Raw genomic sequence first — 16,561 nt, 5'->3', positions numbered from 1 at the left:
AAGTATGTTCTTAGTCTCACCGATATGGGCTACTTTAAAAAAGAATGTCATTCAATTCTATGTGTTGCGATGTAGGACTATGCTAACGAAGGAATATGATAGAATACTCTTTATGAGAAAATATTACATTCCTTAAGATACAAAACAATTGTCTGAGTTGCAAACTAAGTTATCCGAGGATAAAATAGTTCGGTGTAAAATTCGGTTAGGATTGGAATGTGATGGGAGCCTGTGCGTAAAAGTGGGTGACGTCCTGAATTTCTCTGGCACGTGCACAACCGCGCTCCAAGTGAGAGACACAAAAACAAAGGCACATTGTCGGTGCCTGTCTTGGCCACTCTGCTGGCAAGTCGCAAAGCTGCTCGGTCACAAACCCATGTCCTTTCCTAAATCGCTTTCCTGGATAGTAGGCTATTGCGTACATGGAAGGTATTTCTCCTCCATATATTTTTTATAACGCTTTTACGGAGTACACTGTAAGGTACGTTATTGATTGTTTTACTTGGAATATGGTAGCCTATGTGTAGTCGCCATACAAATAGCTATCAGTCACATTTAATTTAGATTGTTTGCACAGATATACCTTACAGTAGCCTACATAATTGACACTCAAGTTGTCCAGTAAATTGTATATAAATATCTACTTTCTGACTGTCGATAATTAGATTATATGATTTATAGGGAGATTCAAGTGGGGATTTAGAGCATCACTCCTGACATACCTAACCAGAAGTAATTTGATTTTAAGGTAAGAGTGCAGAGAATATTGCTGACAATGTACGCGTATTTAAGTTTTTTTAAATGTGTTATGTGGACTTGTTTCAACAAATGATCATGATCTTCATTTATATATTCGTCTGTATTTTGTTGGATTATGCCAAGACAAATCGATTCATAAGGGCACGTTATCTTCCTCTCTTATTAGAAACAATGCCTTGCGTTCAGGCTCAGTGCGGCTCATCCCCTCAAGGAGCCAGCCCAGCTTCCCAGAGCTCAAGCATCCACTCCGCCGAGGAACACAGCTGCGACTTCTTGACGCCGGAGTTTGTCAAATTCAGCATGGACCTCACTAATACTGAAATCGCAGCCACCACCTCTCTTCCGAATTTCGGCGCTGTGATGGACAGTTATAATTCCAGCTACGACGTCAAGTCGCCGTGTTTGTTTCAAATGTCCGTTCCGGGAGAACAGGCTTACGTCAAAGTTGAGGATGTCCCTGTGCATGGATACCACCATCCAGCCCATCATCAACTACATCAGTCCAACGAAGTGCTCACTACCCCTGGATCTGCATACTACAAGTCACCGTCGCCACAGACACCGACCACAACTCATTTTCAAAGTCCAGCCAGCCATGCCGGCCTATGGGATGACTCGGGACACCGGTGCAGCTTCCATCAGGATTATTTGACCGTGGCGCACAGAATGGACCAATGCAAAAACGCTCTATCCAGATTCTCCTTGTTTTCTTTAAAGCAACCCCAACCTGGCCACTCCTCGTCTACTTGTCAAATGAGATTTGACGGTGCTCTCCACGTGGATACACCGTGCGCGCATCATTTACTGGAGAGTCAGGGTATCTTTGGAGCCAGCGGGCTACGGAAACAACACGGCGTAGTGTTTCCTTCACTCCAACTTGGTCACGGACACCACTTTATGGATAATCAGGTTCCTTCGCCGCCGAGTCGGGGATCCCCCAGTAATGATGGATTGTGCGCGGTGTGTGGAGATAATGCTGCATGCCAACACTACGGCGTGCGCACCTGTGAAGGCTGCAAGGGATTCTTTAAGGTACGCTTCTGGGAGGAAACGGCAGTAAAACTTTGATATGTATGTCATTGGAGCAGCATGTCACAGTATTAGAGTGGGCCCATGATATATGCAATCAGGAATATATTCGAAATTACATTTGCCCTATTTTTGTGAACAGCCTTTAGCTGGTCTGTTATAGGCATTCAGGATTTACTCAAATTGAAATGAAGTGATGAATTTGAAATATTGGTATAATTATATGGAAAATATTCTATTGTCGAGCCTTAGGCTGATCTATAAGAAACTTATAGGTTATATTGTTTATGTAGTGTCAGGAAGCTAAGTACTATCTACCTGTAGACAGGTCAAGGTGTCTGACGCTAAATAATTAATCTTCCCTTTTCACCTAAAAGAGCACCAAGTTATGAGTGGACACGGAACTATATTTACTCTGCTTGATCCGCAGTTAGAATTTATAACATTTGCATAGAGTCCAGAGGAGTCAGAGTTCAGTTGAAGCCTCTGTCAATTTTTTACTAATGCATGTTAATATACACATCTTGTATGCAGTTAGTATACCGTCCTCTTCTATGTCTTTACAGCGCACGGTCCAGAAAAACGCCAAATACGTTTGCTTAGCTGGTAAAAACTGCACTGTGGACAAACGAAGGAGAAATAGATGTCAATATTGCCGCTTCCAAAAGTGCCTTGTTGTGGGAATGGTGAAGGAGGGTAAAAAAAGTTACATTTGCAATTGGTTCACTTTCTGGAATGTTTATGCATGGAAGACCTGTCCTTTAAATACATTGCACCCAAATGTTAAATGACAAAATATTTTCAACTGTATTTCCTGTATGCTATGGAATGCAGTGGTTAGGACGGCGAATTTGAAGGGTCGACGAGGTCGGTTACCTTCCAAACGTCCACCGGATTCGTCTCCACCTGTCAGCATCCTAAATGCGCTCGTGAGTGCCCATGTGGAGTCCAACCCCTCTCTGTCACGACTCGACTACTCCAACGTAAGTATAAGCTCACGTACTCTATAAGCTATCCAGAAATAATAATAGAAAACCGAAATGTCCACACATTGATCGAAATGATTTCAGTTATTTAAATTACAGAACAGTTTAAACTACCATTTCTCAACTCTGAATGTACCTTTTAATACATAGTTTCAAGTTAACCCCGACGGCCCAGCCGGAGACGACGTGCAGCACATACAGCAGTTCTATGACGTCTTGACCAACGCCATGGATATCATTCGTGGTTGGGCGCAAAATATACCAGGGTTTATCGAGCTAACAAAACAGGATCAAGATCTTCTCTTCGAATCTGCGTTCTTGGAGCTCTTCGTCCTGCGTCTGGCATACAGGTAGCGTGTAGACTTCATGCAAGTTAGCTATGCGTAAAAGTCACCAGACTTATTTAATTCAAGAACGTTTACGTCCCCAACCACAATCATGGTCTGTTGTTAATTGCAGGTCCGACCCAAAGGACGGAAAGCTAATATTTTGCAATGGACTTGTTTTGCACCGGTTCCAGTGCAGGCGAGGCTTTGGAGAGTGGGTTGATACCATCATGGAGTTCTCTTCTAATCTGCAAGACATGAAAATAGACGTTCCAACTTTCTCTTGTATAGCCGCTTTGGCCATCGTGACAGGTAGGTGTGCGATAGTAAATGGAGGCCTACTTACTTGTGATTACAGTGTTTCCTCAAGTGTTTAAAAGCATTGCACCTGTTGTTGCCACAGAGAGACATGGATTAAAGGAACCGAGGAGAGTGGAAGAACTTCAAAGTAAGATAGTGAAGTGCTTGAAGGACCAACTAAATATAAACGATGCAGATCTTTGTCAACCACATCATTTATCAAAACTGTTGGAAAAACTACCTGAGCTTCGCACGCTGTGTACTCAGGGTTTGCAACGGATTTTCTACTTGAAGCTGGAAGACTTGGTCCCTCCACCCGCTATCATAGACAAGCTATTCCTCGATACTTTGCCCTTTTAAAAACCATGCGGACCTTTACACTACGTTGTACATAAAAACTTAAAAATTGTCAATCATAATATGTATATATTGTATATTAACTTTTTTTAAACCAGCATCGTACTTTTTATTTTCCTATCTGCTCCCTCTCTGTTTTATCAAAATTAGCCTAGTTGATGTTTTAGCCTATGCGAAAGGTCAATGTAGATAAATATTATTTGACTTGTAAAAGTCTTGCATTATATCTGCATGGGCCCAAATGTGATGTGATTTATACTGGCCTGTAACTGTATGTCCTTAAAGACCACTTTGGTATTTACATGCTGTACATTGGACGTGTAGCCTGTTACTTATATCCCTACAATCCTGTTGTTTCTTTATTTCGTTAAAATGTCATTGTTAGGACCAAATGTAAGCTTTCGCAAAAGAGAATACAATAACCCAATGCAATCCGAAATTATTTGCTCTATTTTAAGTTAGAATATATTTATTTATTGGAAAACATTAAATAGTTGACAAGCTCTACCAACTGCTCTTCTCTGAACTGCTTACTGTCATGTTATAAATGCTTGAAGTTTGTTGTCTGAACTTATGTTCTGATTTGTGAACATTAATGTGCAAGCTGAATCAATTCATTTTGTCAAAAGAAATGAGACAAAATAAAATTATGTCGAAGGCACATTTTATTGCGATGGCTTATCAACGAGCTTTCGTTCTGAATTTACAGTTTTAAGTTAGTGAGTCCCTAAAATCTATATTTTGTGTACGGTTTTGAAGGTAAAGATGTAATTAAATTGTTCACCCTAGTCTTTTAATGTACCTTGAATTTATGGACAACATATGTTGATAAGGAAGTTATGAATTAACAAATCGTTATGAATAAAAATGCATATAAGGTTACCAAATAACATTATTTAATCTTAATCATAAGGATTTGGACTGAATGACATTTAAAAACCTCTCGACAGTTCTGACATTAAAGGAATGGATTTCCAGTCACAGTTTTTACCATAACAGCAAAGCAAAGTGATTTAAGTTGGTTACAAATATGCGGAAATAATTTTGATTGATATACATTAGTATATTTGACCTGACATTCACCCCTTCGTATATTCCGATTTCCTCTTAAATTATTCTCCTCATAAACATGGAGAGAAGTTGTTGTTATGCAACTGGGAACGCTATGCAGGTGTAAGATGCGCCTGCTCCAATATGACATCTCCTCTGCCTTGTGTTGAAACTGAAGTATTGATTAATCGGCTGTAAAAGGTCTCACAAAAACGATTATGCTCACAAGAGGGTTTAATAGGCTGGAGATCAATGGAGTTGCAGCTCTGTGCACCCAGCTGTCATGCTGCCTGAAATGCTAAGATTAAATTAATCAATACTATTTGTGAAATGCCAAATTGTGGATGATGAGTGGCAGGAACTATTCCCAGATGTCAAATCACACACCGTGACTTAACATTTGCGTGTGTTTGTGTGTGCATTTGTGTGTGTTTGTTTATGTATGGTTAATTGAGAGGGTGTGACCATCTGTACCATGACCACTCAACAACCCACCTATCAACTATAACTATTTTATAGCATAATTACATTTTTGATTCTTGAATTACCCTTCAAGTGCCAATTCATTCTGATCTCTATCTCCAGAGCAGGCATTTTCTGGGGTCAGAAAATGTCTATGGAGGGGGGTGTGATCTCAGTGTGGAGGCTACCTCAGAGCAGTTAAATCCTTTATCGCTGCTATCCCAGATAGCCCAGCTGCTCAGACCACCATAGGCCAGCCTACATACTCCCTCTCAACGATCATTGGACAAATCCAATGTATGTTATGTCTTTTGAAGGGCCAAACTGAGAACATTTCATTTTTCTATGGCTGTCACAGAGCCCAGTCCAAGAGGGAAAGGATTGGAACCCAAGGTACCGTATTCCCTGCATGGTCTTCATTGTGTCTCCAGTTTCCCAAACGTAGTGTTGTTATATCTCTAGTGTTGGTTATTAAAAGCAACCAAATATAATTATAATAGATTACAATTACCACACTTGGTAGGACAAATCCTGATATTTGGATTATGTCTTGTTAATAGGACAATAGGCTGTTTAGCTCTTGAAATGTAATAACTAGGGGGAACACTTTTGGGATTGTGGGAAAATCACCTGACCATGTAACACCCTCCCATCCCTCCTAGGTAACAGATTTGCTGTCATTACGATACTGATCAAATCAAATCAAATTTATTTGTATAGCCCTTTTTACACGCAAGCATGTCACAGAGGGCTTCACATATGCCCATAGAACTGCCCCTCAACCAACCTAAACCCTCAAGGAAGACAAGGAAAAACTCCCAAAAAACTCTCAACAGGAGAAAAAAAAATGGAAGAAACATTGGGAGGAGCAATTCAGAGAGGGATCCCCTCCTCCAGAGACGGTTGGTGGGAGAGAGGAGCAGAACACAGGCTAAACATAGTCATACAGTGTCGATGGGTTTTTAAAACACCAAAATCCATTATTCAACTTTATAGATGTAGGACAGGACCGGGAGACTCGCGACCAGGTCCAGCGTTGGCTGACCGACGACCAGGCAGGTGCTGACAACTCAAACCCCCCACACCACAAGGGATGTGTGTGGGGGGGGGACAGAGAGAGGAGAGCAGGGATTAGAGAATGCCAGGAGCAGCTAACAGTTACAGTCATAATAGAATGAGATCCCCACCGGTCAAGTGTGGACTGGTGCAGCAATTTAACAGAGCAAAAAAGGGGAATTTGATGCAACCCCACACACCAAGACAGCGACAGCCCCCCTCATTTGGAACATGAAATCTGTTCCAGGGGAAGAGAACTCTAAAATAAGTTATACTTAAAGAATAAGGATGGAAACAACCCGTCCCCCGTTAACTAGTAACACTGATCCACTGTCATAAAGCAATCTATCAAGTCCTGAGTCTGAATTCTCAAAATGTGAGATTGTGGGAGAAACTATTCCTATCACATCTTTCCACATGTGGTATATTCTTATGAAATGCTACAGTATATGTTCTTTTCACCTTGCAAGATTGTGCCCACATCCCCCCCAAATTATTTAAATGTAATTATGAGACCTATTAGACATATCAGGACACATATTTGTCATGCCATGTATTGTGGTCAATAAAAGTCATTAAAAATTATAATCCGCTGGAGTGAGTGTTTGTTGCTTGTTAGCATGCACCTCACATGGATTCATTGTCATCTGTCTGGATCTATAAAGTCTGCTTATCATTTTGTATCAGTGTAGCTGTGCACACATTCACCTCACAGCACCCCGTCCATTAGCAATCAGCCTGTGTGTGTCCGTCTGCAAGGGTTCACATTTCTATCAGTGTTGCCTTGTGTTTGTCTGTGTGTGTAGACTGGGAGGTCAAACACAGAGACTGACGGTCTCGGTTTGACTAATAGGTGGGGTTCTGTGGGGACAGGGGGGACATGTGGGGGTGGGGGGGTGGGGGGGGTGGGGGGGGTGGGGGGGGTGGGGGGGGTGGGGGGATGGGGGGGATGGGGGGGGTGGGGGGGGTGGGGGGATGGGGGGGATGGGGGGGGTGGCGGGGTGGGGGGGATGGGGGGGGTGGGGGGGGTGGCGGGGTGGGGGGGATGGGGGGGGTGGCGGGGTGGGGGGGGTGGGGGGGGTGGGGGGGGTGGGGGGATGGGGGGGATGGGGGGGGTGGGGGGGGTGGGGGGATGGGGGGGATGGGGGGGGTGGCGGGGTGGGGGGGATGGGGGGGGTGGGGGGGGTGGCGGGGTGGGGGGGATGGGGGGGGTGGCGGGGTGGGGGGGATGGGGGGGGTGGGGGGGGTGGGGGGGGTGGGGGGGGTGGGGGGATGGGGGGGATGGGGGGGGTGGGGGGGGTGGGGGGATGGGGGGGATGGGGGGGGTGGCGGGGTGGGGGGGATGGGGGGGGTGGGGGGGGTGGCGGGGTGGGGGGGATGGGGGGGGTGGCGGGGTGGGGGGGATGGGGGGGGTGGGGGGGGTGGCGGGGTGGGGGGGATGGGGGGGGTGGGGGGGTGGGGGGGATGGGGGGGGTGGCGGGGTGGGGGGGATGGGGGGGGTGGCGGGGTGGGGGGGATGGGGGGGTGGGGGGGATGGGGGGGGTGGGGGGGGTGGCGGGGTGGGGGGGATGGGGGGGGTGGGGGGGGTGGCGGGGTGGGGGGGATGGGGGGGGTGGGGGGGTGGGGGGGATGGGGGGGGTGGCGGGGTGGGGGGGATGGGGGGGGTGGCGGGGTGGGGGGGATGGGGGGGGTCGGGGCCTTCTATTTGACCAGAGGTTTGCCTCAGGGAAGACCGCACCAGACAAGTCTCATCCATCTGTATGCACAAGCCTGACTAACTGACCACCTTCAAAGATACAGCTCTTTGATTGCTCCACTTGCGATGCAGAGGAATGGTGTGGCCTCTGGGTGTATGCTATGGGGAAACTTGACTGCTGCTTCTGTAGTTTGGAGCTGTATGCTCACATATTATGTATTTATCAGCCAGGAATCAGGCCAAAGATTATGTTAAACACACACACACACACACAGACTGACAGACAGACCAACAGAGGGACAGAATGACACACACACACATGCACACACGCACACACACACACACACACACACACACACAGTGTGTTGCAGTACATTTTTGTTGCCAGAGGCAGATATTGGGTGTTTGGAGGTGTAATGTATTCTGGTCAATTAACCACCACTGCAAAAGTGTTCTTTCAGTCTGCAGTGACTACAGACTAGCTTAAAGCACTACTGCTCTGTTTGAAGATATGTTCTAGAGAAAATGCATTTTACATGATCAATAAGAAACACATACTGTACTGAACATCAGTTCCATGTTGGTTTTATGTCTCAAAGATTAATCAAGCTTGCAACAAAGGTATTACAGTTATATGGACAAACACAAAAAAGAAATTGCTTTCTTTGAATAACAAATAGGACAATCAGATCCTTTTTGTACAGAATAATGGTGATTGTATTTACCTGGGCCAAGCTCAATCACAGCAATCAAAATGAAAGGGATACTAATTGTATCCCACAAAATGTCTTTGATTCTCAAGGATGAACTTGAAGGTCTCCCTTATGAAAGGGCCCTGCTCCTCCTTGGTCCTCTCCTGGCCAGCCCCTTCTTTCCCTAAGAGACCCCCCACACAGTGATAACCTCATCTTCTCCTCCCCTGTTTTGCACCTAAAAAGCCCATCTGTTTAGCCAAGGCACACAACTTTTATATAGTTGTTTAACAAATCACATTGTAATACATGCATTGATTGAAAAATATTATTACTGTACCTTACATTAATCTGGAAGCTAATTAGTTAAATACTGTACCAGTAGTGACAAGGGATTTACACAATGTACTAAAGAATACAATATAGGTAATATTGGCTTTTTGCTTTTTGTACACAGGCTAAGAGGGCAATGATTGACATGGCACTGCATTGTATATAAAGTTTCCATACAAAACACTTTAATAAACTTTCTAAAGACAAGTCAAGAAAGACAGAAGAACAGAAGACATAGTGTACAGGCTAACTCCTTTCAGGCAGATGTGAGGCTGTAGAAATCCTCAGCCCCAAGCATTCTCCTGGGGGGGTTGGAAATTGAGCTCTTGAAAGAGATTTTGATCATCTGCCTCAATCGCAAACCTCTCTGCTGGCTTGGTAGAGCTATGGGGGACAGTTTGAGGAGAAATTGGTGGATTGGAGATGAAGATGCATCTGGAGGAATTTAGGACCGTCTGAGGATTAGATTTTTTTCTCCAGCAACCGATGAGGGGGTTCTCTAATGCCCTAGGAGGGAAGTTCTGTGGAGAAATCCGAAAGAGATGGAGGAGATAGAACTGAGCTGAACTGTCACTTTTGCATCGAGTAAAGATGAAGTCTGGAGAAACTGTTCTGAACAGATAGATCTGCATTTTCATTGTTGCTGATTCTGAAGATTTACATTTACATTTATGCATTTAGCAGACGCTTTTATCCAAAGCGACTTCCAAGAGAGAGCTTTACAAAAGAGCATAGGTCACTGATCATAACAACGAGATAGCCCCAAACATTGCGAGCAGCCAAAACATGAAGCATACATGGTGGAAAACCAAATAAGTGCCAAAGGGAAGAACCGTAAGAGCATGCAGTTAAACAAGTTACAATTGAACAACATGAAACTCCCCACAAGAGTGCAAGAGTGTACCTGTAGAAAAAACAATCAACAGTACAAATATTTCACAGCGAGTACAAGAATTGGTGTACAGATAGCAAGATACAAACACATTGATGCGACAGGCATCGTAGGACATAAAAACTAAATGATTTGCAACTATAAAATGACAGAAGGACAGACACAAACACGAACAGGAAAAGGAAAAGAGCAGAGGGAGAATAAAGCATCTCAGGCTCTGTGAGAACTGGCATCAACACTGAGACAACGCTGCCATCTAGTGGATATTAGTCATCGAGTAAAACAATAGAACATAAACTAAATTTAAAAATTTAAAAACATTGAATGATTAAACGTGTTAACTGTGTGAGTGTTAGTCTCCGATGACTGCTAAAGTACTTTTTAGATAAACAGGTATCATCACCAGCCTTTTTTTTTAAAGGACAATACATGGCAGTGCCTATGTAACTTCAAAGTTGTTACAGTAGGTATTGTCATGTAGTTAGATTACATGTGTCACTATCACCTGCTGCTTTGTTCACAAACAATTAGAGAGATGTGAGAATGGTTTTGACAATGACCGGTCCCAATTTTGGTTTCTAATGATAAATCATTATTAGTGTTCATGTGATGGATGAGTAAAGTCAATTTAGAAGTATTAAGTATATAAAGTATTCTATAAATCATATCAAAATGTAGGGAAAATGTGGTGGGAGTAAGTATCATGGTGTGAAGTAGTCCTAACTGCCCCAATCACCCTCCAGTCCAGAAGGTGGCAGCAATACACTAATGTTCACATGGGCCATTACTGCCTCTGGACCTTCCAGAGACCTAACCCCTTACATTTCTAATTATCCTAAACAATTACTTTTGCCTTTTCTAAATGCCTAGCTGTCCCCCAGGAATATTTAATTCAAAAGAAGATGGCATTTCCAAAGTATTTTGACTGACTCATTTTTTGTAATATTCTGGGTCAACCATGAAAGCCAAGGCAAAAAACAGAATGTCAAAACTTTAGATGTCAGGTTAAGATATCCACTACTTTGGTTTGATAAGACCTTGGCAAAGTTCCAGACGAGTTCACTCAGAATTCTGAGAGGATCTCATTCCTGTCAAACCAGGACAAGAGAAGCACTTACAGTTTTTCTCAATTGCTAAGACACATTTCTTGAATGTGTACTGTGTTTTCTCCAAACTCTTAACACACATCTTCATACTTACACTGTTTTGGCCAAACCCTTGGCTTTTGACCCAAAATCAAACACAGTAGTCAAAACCATATTATCTGTCGTATAAACCTAACTTTGCATTCAAAATACACACAAAGCCCTCAAATAAATTCAACCTTCTGAATACCTTTTAGACACTGCTGGGACGAATTGAAAACACTATTATAAAAAGCTTTTCAAGAACCATTGACTATAACGTGTCCCTGAATTTTAGATATGTTCCACCTCATGAGTTTGACATGATGTCATAAAACTCACAATTACTGCAATTGTCCTTCTTACAGGCTGTTTTTTTTCTATTTACATTATACAGCAATTGCATTTTGAGCTATTGTTACTGTAGTGGTCACAGTATACAAATAGTAGTACTGTTAGTCAACAACACAAATGTATTGCTGTAAATTGTAATTTGGGGAACAAAGGCTAAGAAAACAAGGAAATAAACAAATAATTTGTATCTGGGTAACAGAGCTTGAGTACAGTACTGTTCATTGTGGGTCAGCATCCTATCTCTGACCAGGGTCAGGCCAGAGATTTTCCTCAACATCACAGGCACATGTTTTCTCTAGCCAAACAGCAGGGAAAATGCCCCTCAATGCCTGAGCCATCCCTGACAAGACTCAAGAGCAATGTCCCCACAAACTTCTTCCATGGCTTGGAGAAGGTTGTTCTGTCATAGGGATTTCTGTCATAGTGTGGCATGGATCTCATTTGAGATTGTTGTTCTTCTTCCTCTTCCTCTGCCTCTTCCTCTCCCTTGTCCACCTCCTCTCATTTGGACAATTATTCCTTTTCTTCTGATATTTGCATCCATGATTTCAAAGTACAGATGAGCTTACCTTTGTATTCATTCCAAACCCCTGATTGCTTGTTGAGTATATTTGCTTGTTAGTGCTTACACATGGATAATTGGTTGTTAAGGGTGTTTGAATTGCGCTGTTTTGGGGTTACTTATCAAATGGCAGTGTTTTCTGAATGACATAATGGTGATAATTGTGTCTTAAAGTAAGAGGTGTGTTTAGACTTTTGCAAAGAAGTGTGAATGAACCTGAGAAATGTGTCAAAAAGGGTAAATTGTGTTTAAAGATTGGGGTACATGGTCTTTCTGCTGGGATTTGGCAAAATGGTTTTGTGGGGATGGCTTACACATACCATTTATGTGTGTTAGCAATCGAGAAAAACTGTAATGTGACATTTAGAGGAGCTCAGAGGGTTTCTCTGGAGGCCAGGAGAAAAAAGCTCAAGAAAAGATGATGTTATCACAGGCATATGTTTAAATGCCAAGTGGGACAGCGGTTTGGGAGCTGAAATTTCCACAGCTGTACGAACAAAAAGTCCTATGTTCTTGTTTTATGTACTGGGTTATTTGGAGATCACATAAAGCCTTTGCTGTTTTGCACCACTCAAACATCATCTCTCAAGGCTTAAAAGACACATCGCAAAACAAAGAACAATCTTCTTAAACAACCTATTAGTGCTATAACAATCCTTTGATGTAAAACCTGTTCCGTTTGTAACAGTACAGGGCCCGCACATGTTAGCTACATGTGCTTGGGGGGTCAGACAGAAGTCAACCTGTGGTTGACCTGTGACAAGCCATTGTACTGCTTTGAAAGCCATCTTCTGTTAAACAGTGTTTCATTTGCTTCAAGTCTTAGAGTCTGCAAGATTAAACATTTACAGAGAATATAACTTATTCATGGAGGCCTTTCTTCTTTGACATCCAAAGCAACTAGCTCAGCAAGAGACTACTGTATGAATATTTCACCCGCAAAAGGGTAGCAATCGTCTGGCACAGATATTCAGTGCAGACTAATCAATTACTTTCTCCCTAACTTGTTTCATCACTTTGATGTGTGCAGCAAAATGAAAGGGATAGACCATAAGTTGCATCTTTGACTGACTCACAATTACACCTGTTCACAAGAGAATTCACCTCACAGGGCAGTCATTGAAAACATCAAAAATAATTGTCTGTGCTTTGATGCTTCTAAATGAGGCAACCCACAACTTATTGTTTCTAATGAGAAATCTGTGAAGTACCACAGAAATGTGTGAATCTGAGAACTTTTAATGTGAGGTCTTGACGTCTGTCTTTAAAGTTTCTAGCTGGCAGGATTCCTGATATAAAGTAACGGGGCAGCCAAGGTCTACCCTTAAAATATATCGGGGTCTATTTTGCAAATCTAAAAAAGTTCACATGAAGATGAATCACAGATCTTTGCAGATGTCTTCTAAGGAGAAGATTTAGAGTGAATGCCGCATTTATTGTTCAGGATAAAAGTGAGCAATATCCTGCTCAACCTATTTGAAACCTTGCCAGTTTGTGACACTGAACATACAGCATGCGGTTCTTGTTATGCTGTCCTGCCACAGCTCTGATGACTGCATGTCAATGCATAGGAGGATTGTGTCGGATCTTCATCGATTGCTCAGAACTCATGAGAGGTTTAAGAGGGACACAATGCCATGGTTTGATTCTTGTCTCTGAATATCATCATGCCATGTCACTCTGATGAAGGAGTACTGCCAAAAGGGATGTTCCTATAAGCAAGATTCAACGTATTTACCCTAGGGCAGTAATCCATTTGTGTACATTTTCGATCCAATTTTGTGCAGCCTGAATATATCTAGGCTTTGATGTACGGTTGTCTAATGCACTTACCTCAGCAGTCTGCTGGAATAACGAGCTTTCAAAGATTCCTCTGTGCAGTATTCCTATCCTGTGAAATGTGACTGCATTCTAATAATAACGTGTCCTTTTGAAGCCTCTCGATGTCTCCTCTTGGGAAGGTGTTTTATGTTGATAATGACTTACTGCAATTCAAACTGCAAACAAGGGCACCATTTACCTTGTTTACCTCCATCCAAGTAGCTTGTCACTGTTCTGAACAGCTGAACATTATGATTGCATAAATTCATTCACATTGCCAGTCTCAGACAAGCATTTAGATAAACAACTGTAGTAAAAACTGTAACAGCAGAAACAGATGTTTCAGAAATGAAAAAAGGCTTTCACTTTGGTGTGGAAAAAAAATTAACTTATTTTTTACATCCAGGTATAGTCATTGAATATGTCCTTGACCTCCAGAAAGAAACAAACCCATCACAGTCAGCTAGCCCAAGTAGCTGTACATTTGTCATTGTCATTTGCAGAAAGACTTTTGTGTTGGAACAACAATGATTTAGGTACAGTATACAGTAGGTGGATATACAGTAGAGTTTTGGATTTAATTTAGATAAGGGTTCATCTACATTCAAAGACAGATACAGTATAAACCATTCAAAGATGCAACAGAACTTTTCAATTGCCGGTAATAGTCTATTGCCCATACTTTAGCCATACATATATGGTGAACACATTAAAAAAGCAAAGTTTCATTTTTTGGTTCAAATGGTGTTTGCTGTCCTTTGAGTTAGAAGGGAACTCACAAAATTAAGCACAGAACCTTTTGAAGAATCAAAAGTAAAAAATAGTCACTCTCACTCATTCAATAGCTAAAGACTATCTTTAAGATCAAGGAAGGGAGACATTACTGGGAAATGCCTTTGAACGTTCATCTTTGAATGGACAAGACAGAATGTACAGTAGGCTACAGCTCAGCTCAGCGACTGACAATTATTTCTGGCACCTGGACTTACAGTGGCACTAGAATTTACCCCAGCAGTCTCACCAGATGTGGCATAGAGAAATCACTTCCATCTATTCGGCTTGTTGGCAAGGTAAGGGCACAGTGGAGGTGATGCATCCCTATAATCACATACCTCCGTTCACCTCAATTGGATGTGTGACCTCAACAGGCCTCAACATACTTCCTGTGGAAACTAGGTTAATTTAAACCTAATTTGGCTTTTTCAATGTGGATAATTGGAACACGCTAAATGGTAAATGGACCAATCAGAGCTTGTTACTTGTGATCGATGGGGAGCAGGAGATAAAGTGCTTTCATACACTGCCAAGTGGAAGAGAGGCTGGGCTGGGGGTTCATCCATGTGGTGACTTTACATTCACAGAGCCCACTGAACATCACAGGCAGCCAAACCAAGACAGTCTGCCATGACTCCCTACAACAGACCTTCAGGGAGTCACTGTCGGAAAGGAAGAAAAAATTCATAGCATAGATGCTATTCCTTTTTATGTGAGATATGAATTAAATAGGGGTGTTTTACACCCATATCCACAAACTCCCACCATTTTATCTATTTTATCTCTTTTTCTGGCCTGTTTTATGCTCTGGCCCAGTCTGTCTTATCTGTGTGTAAGTTTAAAAGCAAAGTCAGTTTGCCCATATCCCCATAACACTGGACCCAAAATCCAATTCTAATTTCGTGAAATCTGCGGTAGCAGTTGAGGCCATACATCAGAGGTGAAGTATGGTGCTGACTCAGCACCCCGGAGGGGTTATTCCTCATACAGCATGCCTGAGGGAGCCCCATAAAGATCAGGACCACACAGGCACATTACAAGGCATTTTTATCACCTTGCAAACAACCACAGAGGGAAAAGTGGCCTTTTTGAGGATAATTCCAAATTGTGTTCATGAAATTCAATGTTGCCGTGGTTTAGCTGCATTGGCATTAACATGGGGTTAGATTCAACCCTGAAAGGGCAGACACCCATGTCTATGATTTGAAAGTATGGCTAAGATATGTAGGTACAATAATTACAGCAAAAGCGTAAAGAATTTGACAGAAATCATGTGACTATGTACAAACATGGAACAGAATAAATGTTTATAGGCAGATCTTATGATAGCAGAGGTCCCTGCATTGCAAATCAGCAGGCACCTCCATGTAAAATGATCGAGCTCATGGTTGTCCTGTCCATCTCTGTAACACAATATGGTGCATTTTGACACATCTCTAGGGCATTCAGAAGCTCTTTGCTTGTCTGGCATTGGCAGACTACATCTTTGTTTAGAGTTGACTGTTGGGCAGCCAGATTATGATACTGCGATTCAGGGTAGAAGGCATTTGATGGTACAGCCCCTGTAAAAAGAGGATTGAATTGAACTGTAAAGTGAATCTGTAAAGCCTTTGATGGAGGGCGTTTCAGGAAAACAAACACAAAGCCTGAAATCTGTAAAAGCTTAAAAAACGTGCATGATATTAAAGCTTACCAGGAGCATGTTGTCATGTGATGTTCATTAAAACATGACCATATTTAATCATTTCAGGGTGTAATTGTAGATGTGATTTCATTCGTGATATTCCAAGTGATTTTTTAGGTCCAGTGCTGTTTGACCTGTCCATGGTTCTGAAAAGGTGTCCATGGTACCTTCATTGAACCAGTCACCACTTCATTGATCGTTATTTATTACCAGAACATTGTCATAGTAATACATCGGATTCTATGAATTGCTTCAATCTGTTCATGTTTTTGTGTTTTGTGATTATCTGGGAAAGCAGGGGTTG

At 42.5% G+C, this 16,561-nt stretch overlaps 1 protein-coding gene across 1 annotated transcript; it reads left to right on the top strand.

Annotated features, from left to right (window-relative positions):
* The first annotated feature begins 353 nt into the window (after positions 1 to 353).
* Positions 354 to 4,529, top strand: LOC134007358 (nuclear receptor subfamily 4 group A member 2-like). The gene is made up of 8 exons (XM_062446773.1): positions 354 to 481; positions 682 to 748; positions 926 to 1,791; positions 2,355 to 2,484; positions 2,623 to 2,771; positions 2,925 to 3,124; positions 3,234 to 3,412; positions 3,504 to 4,529. Exons 3-8 carry the CDS (start codon positions 931 to 933, stop codon positions 3,758 to 3,760), a joined length of 1,776 nt encoding a protein of 591 aa, XP_062302757.1. The 5' UTR covers positions 354 to 481; positions 682 to 748; positions 926 to 930; the 3' UTR covers positions 3,761 to 4,529.
* The last annotated feature ends 12,032 nt before the right edge of the window (positions 4,530 to 16,561 follow it).

The sequence above is a fragment of the Osmerus eperlanus genome, chromosome 21 (genome assembly GCF_963692335.1).
Source record: "Osmerus eperlanus chromosome 21, fOsmEpe2.1, whole genome shotgun sequence".
In the NCBI taxonomy this organism is placed as follows: domain Eukaryota; kingdom Metazoa; phylum Chordata; class Actinopteri; order Osmeriformes; family Osmeridae; genus Osmerus; species Osmerus eperlanus.
This window is presented reverse-complemented; position numbering and strand designations above follow the sequence as displayed.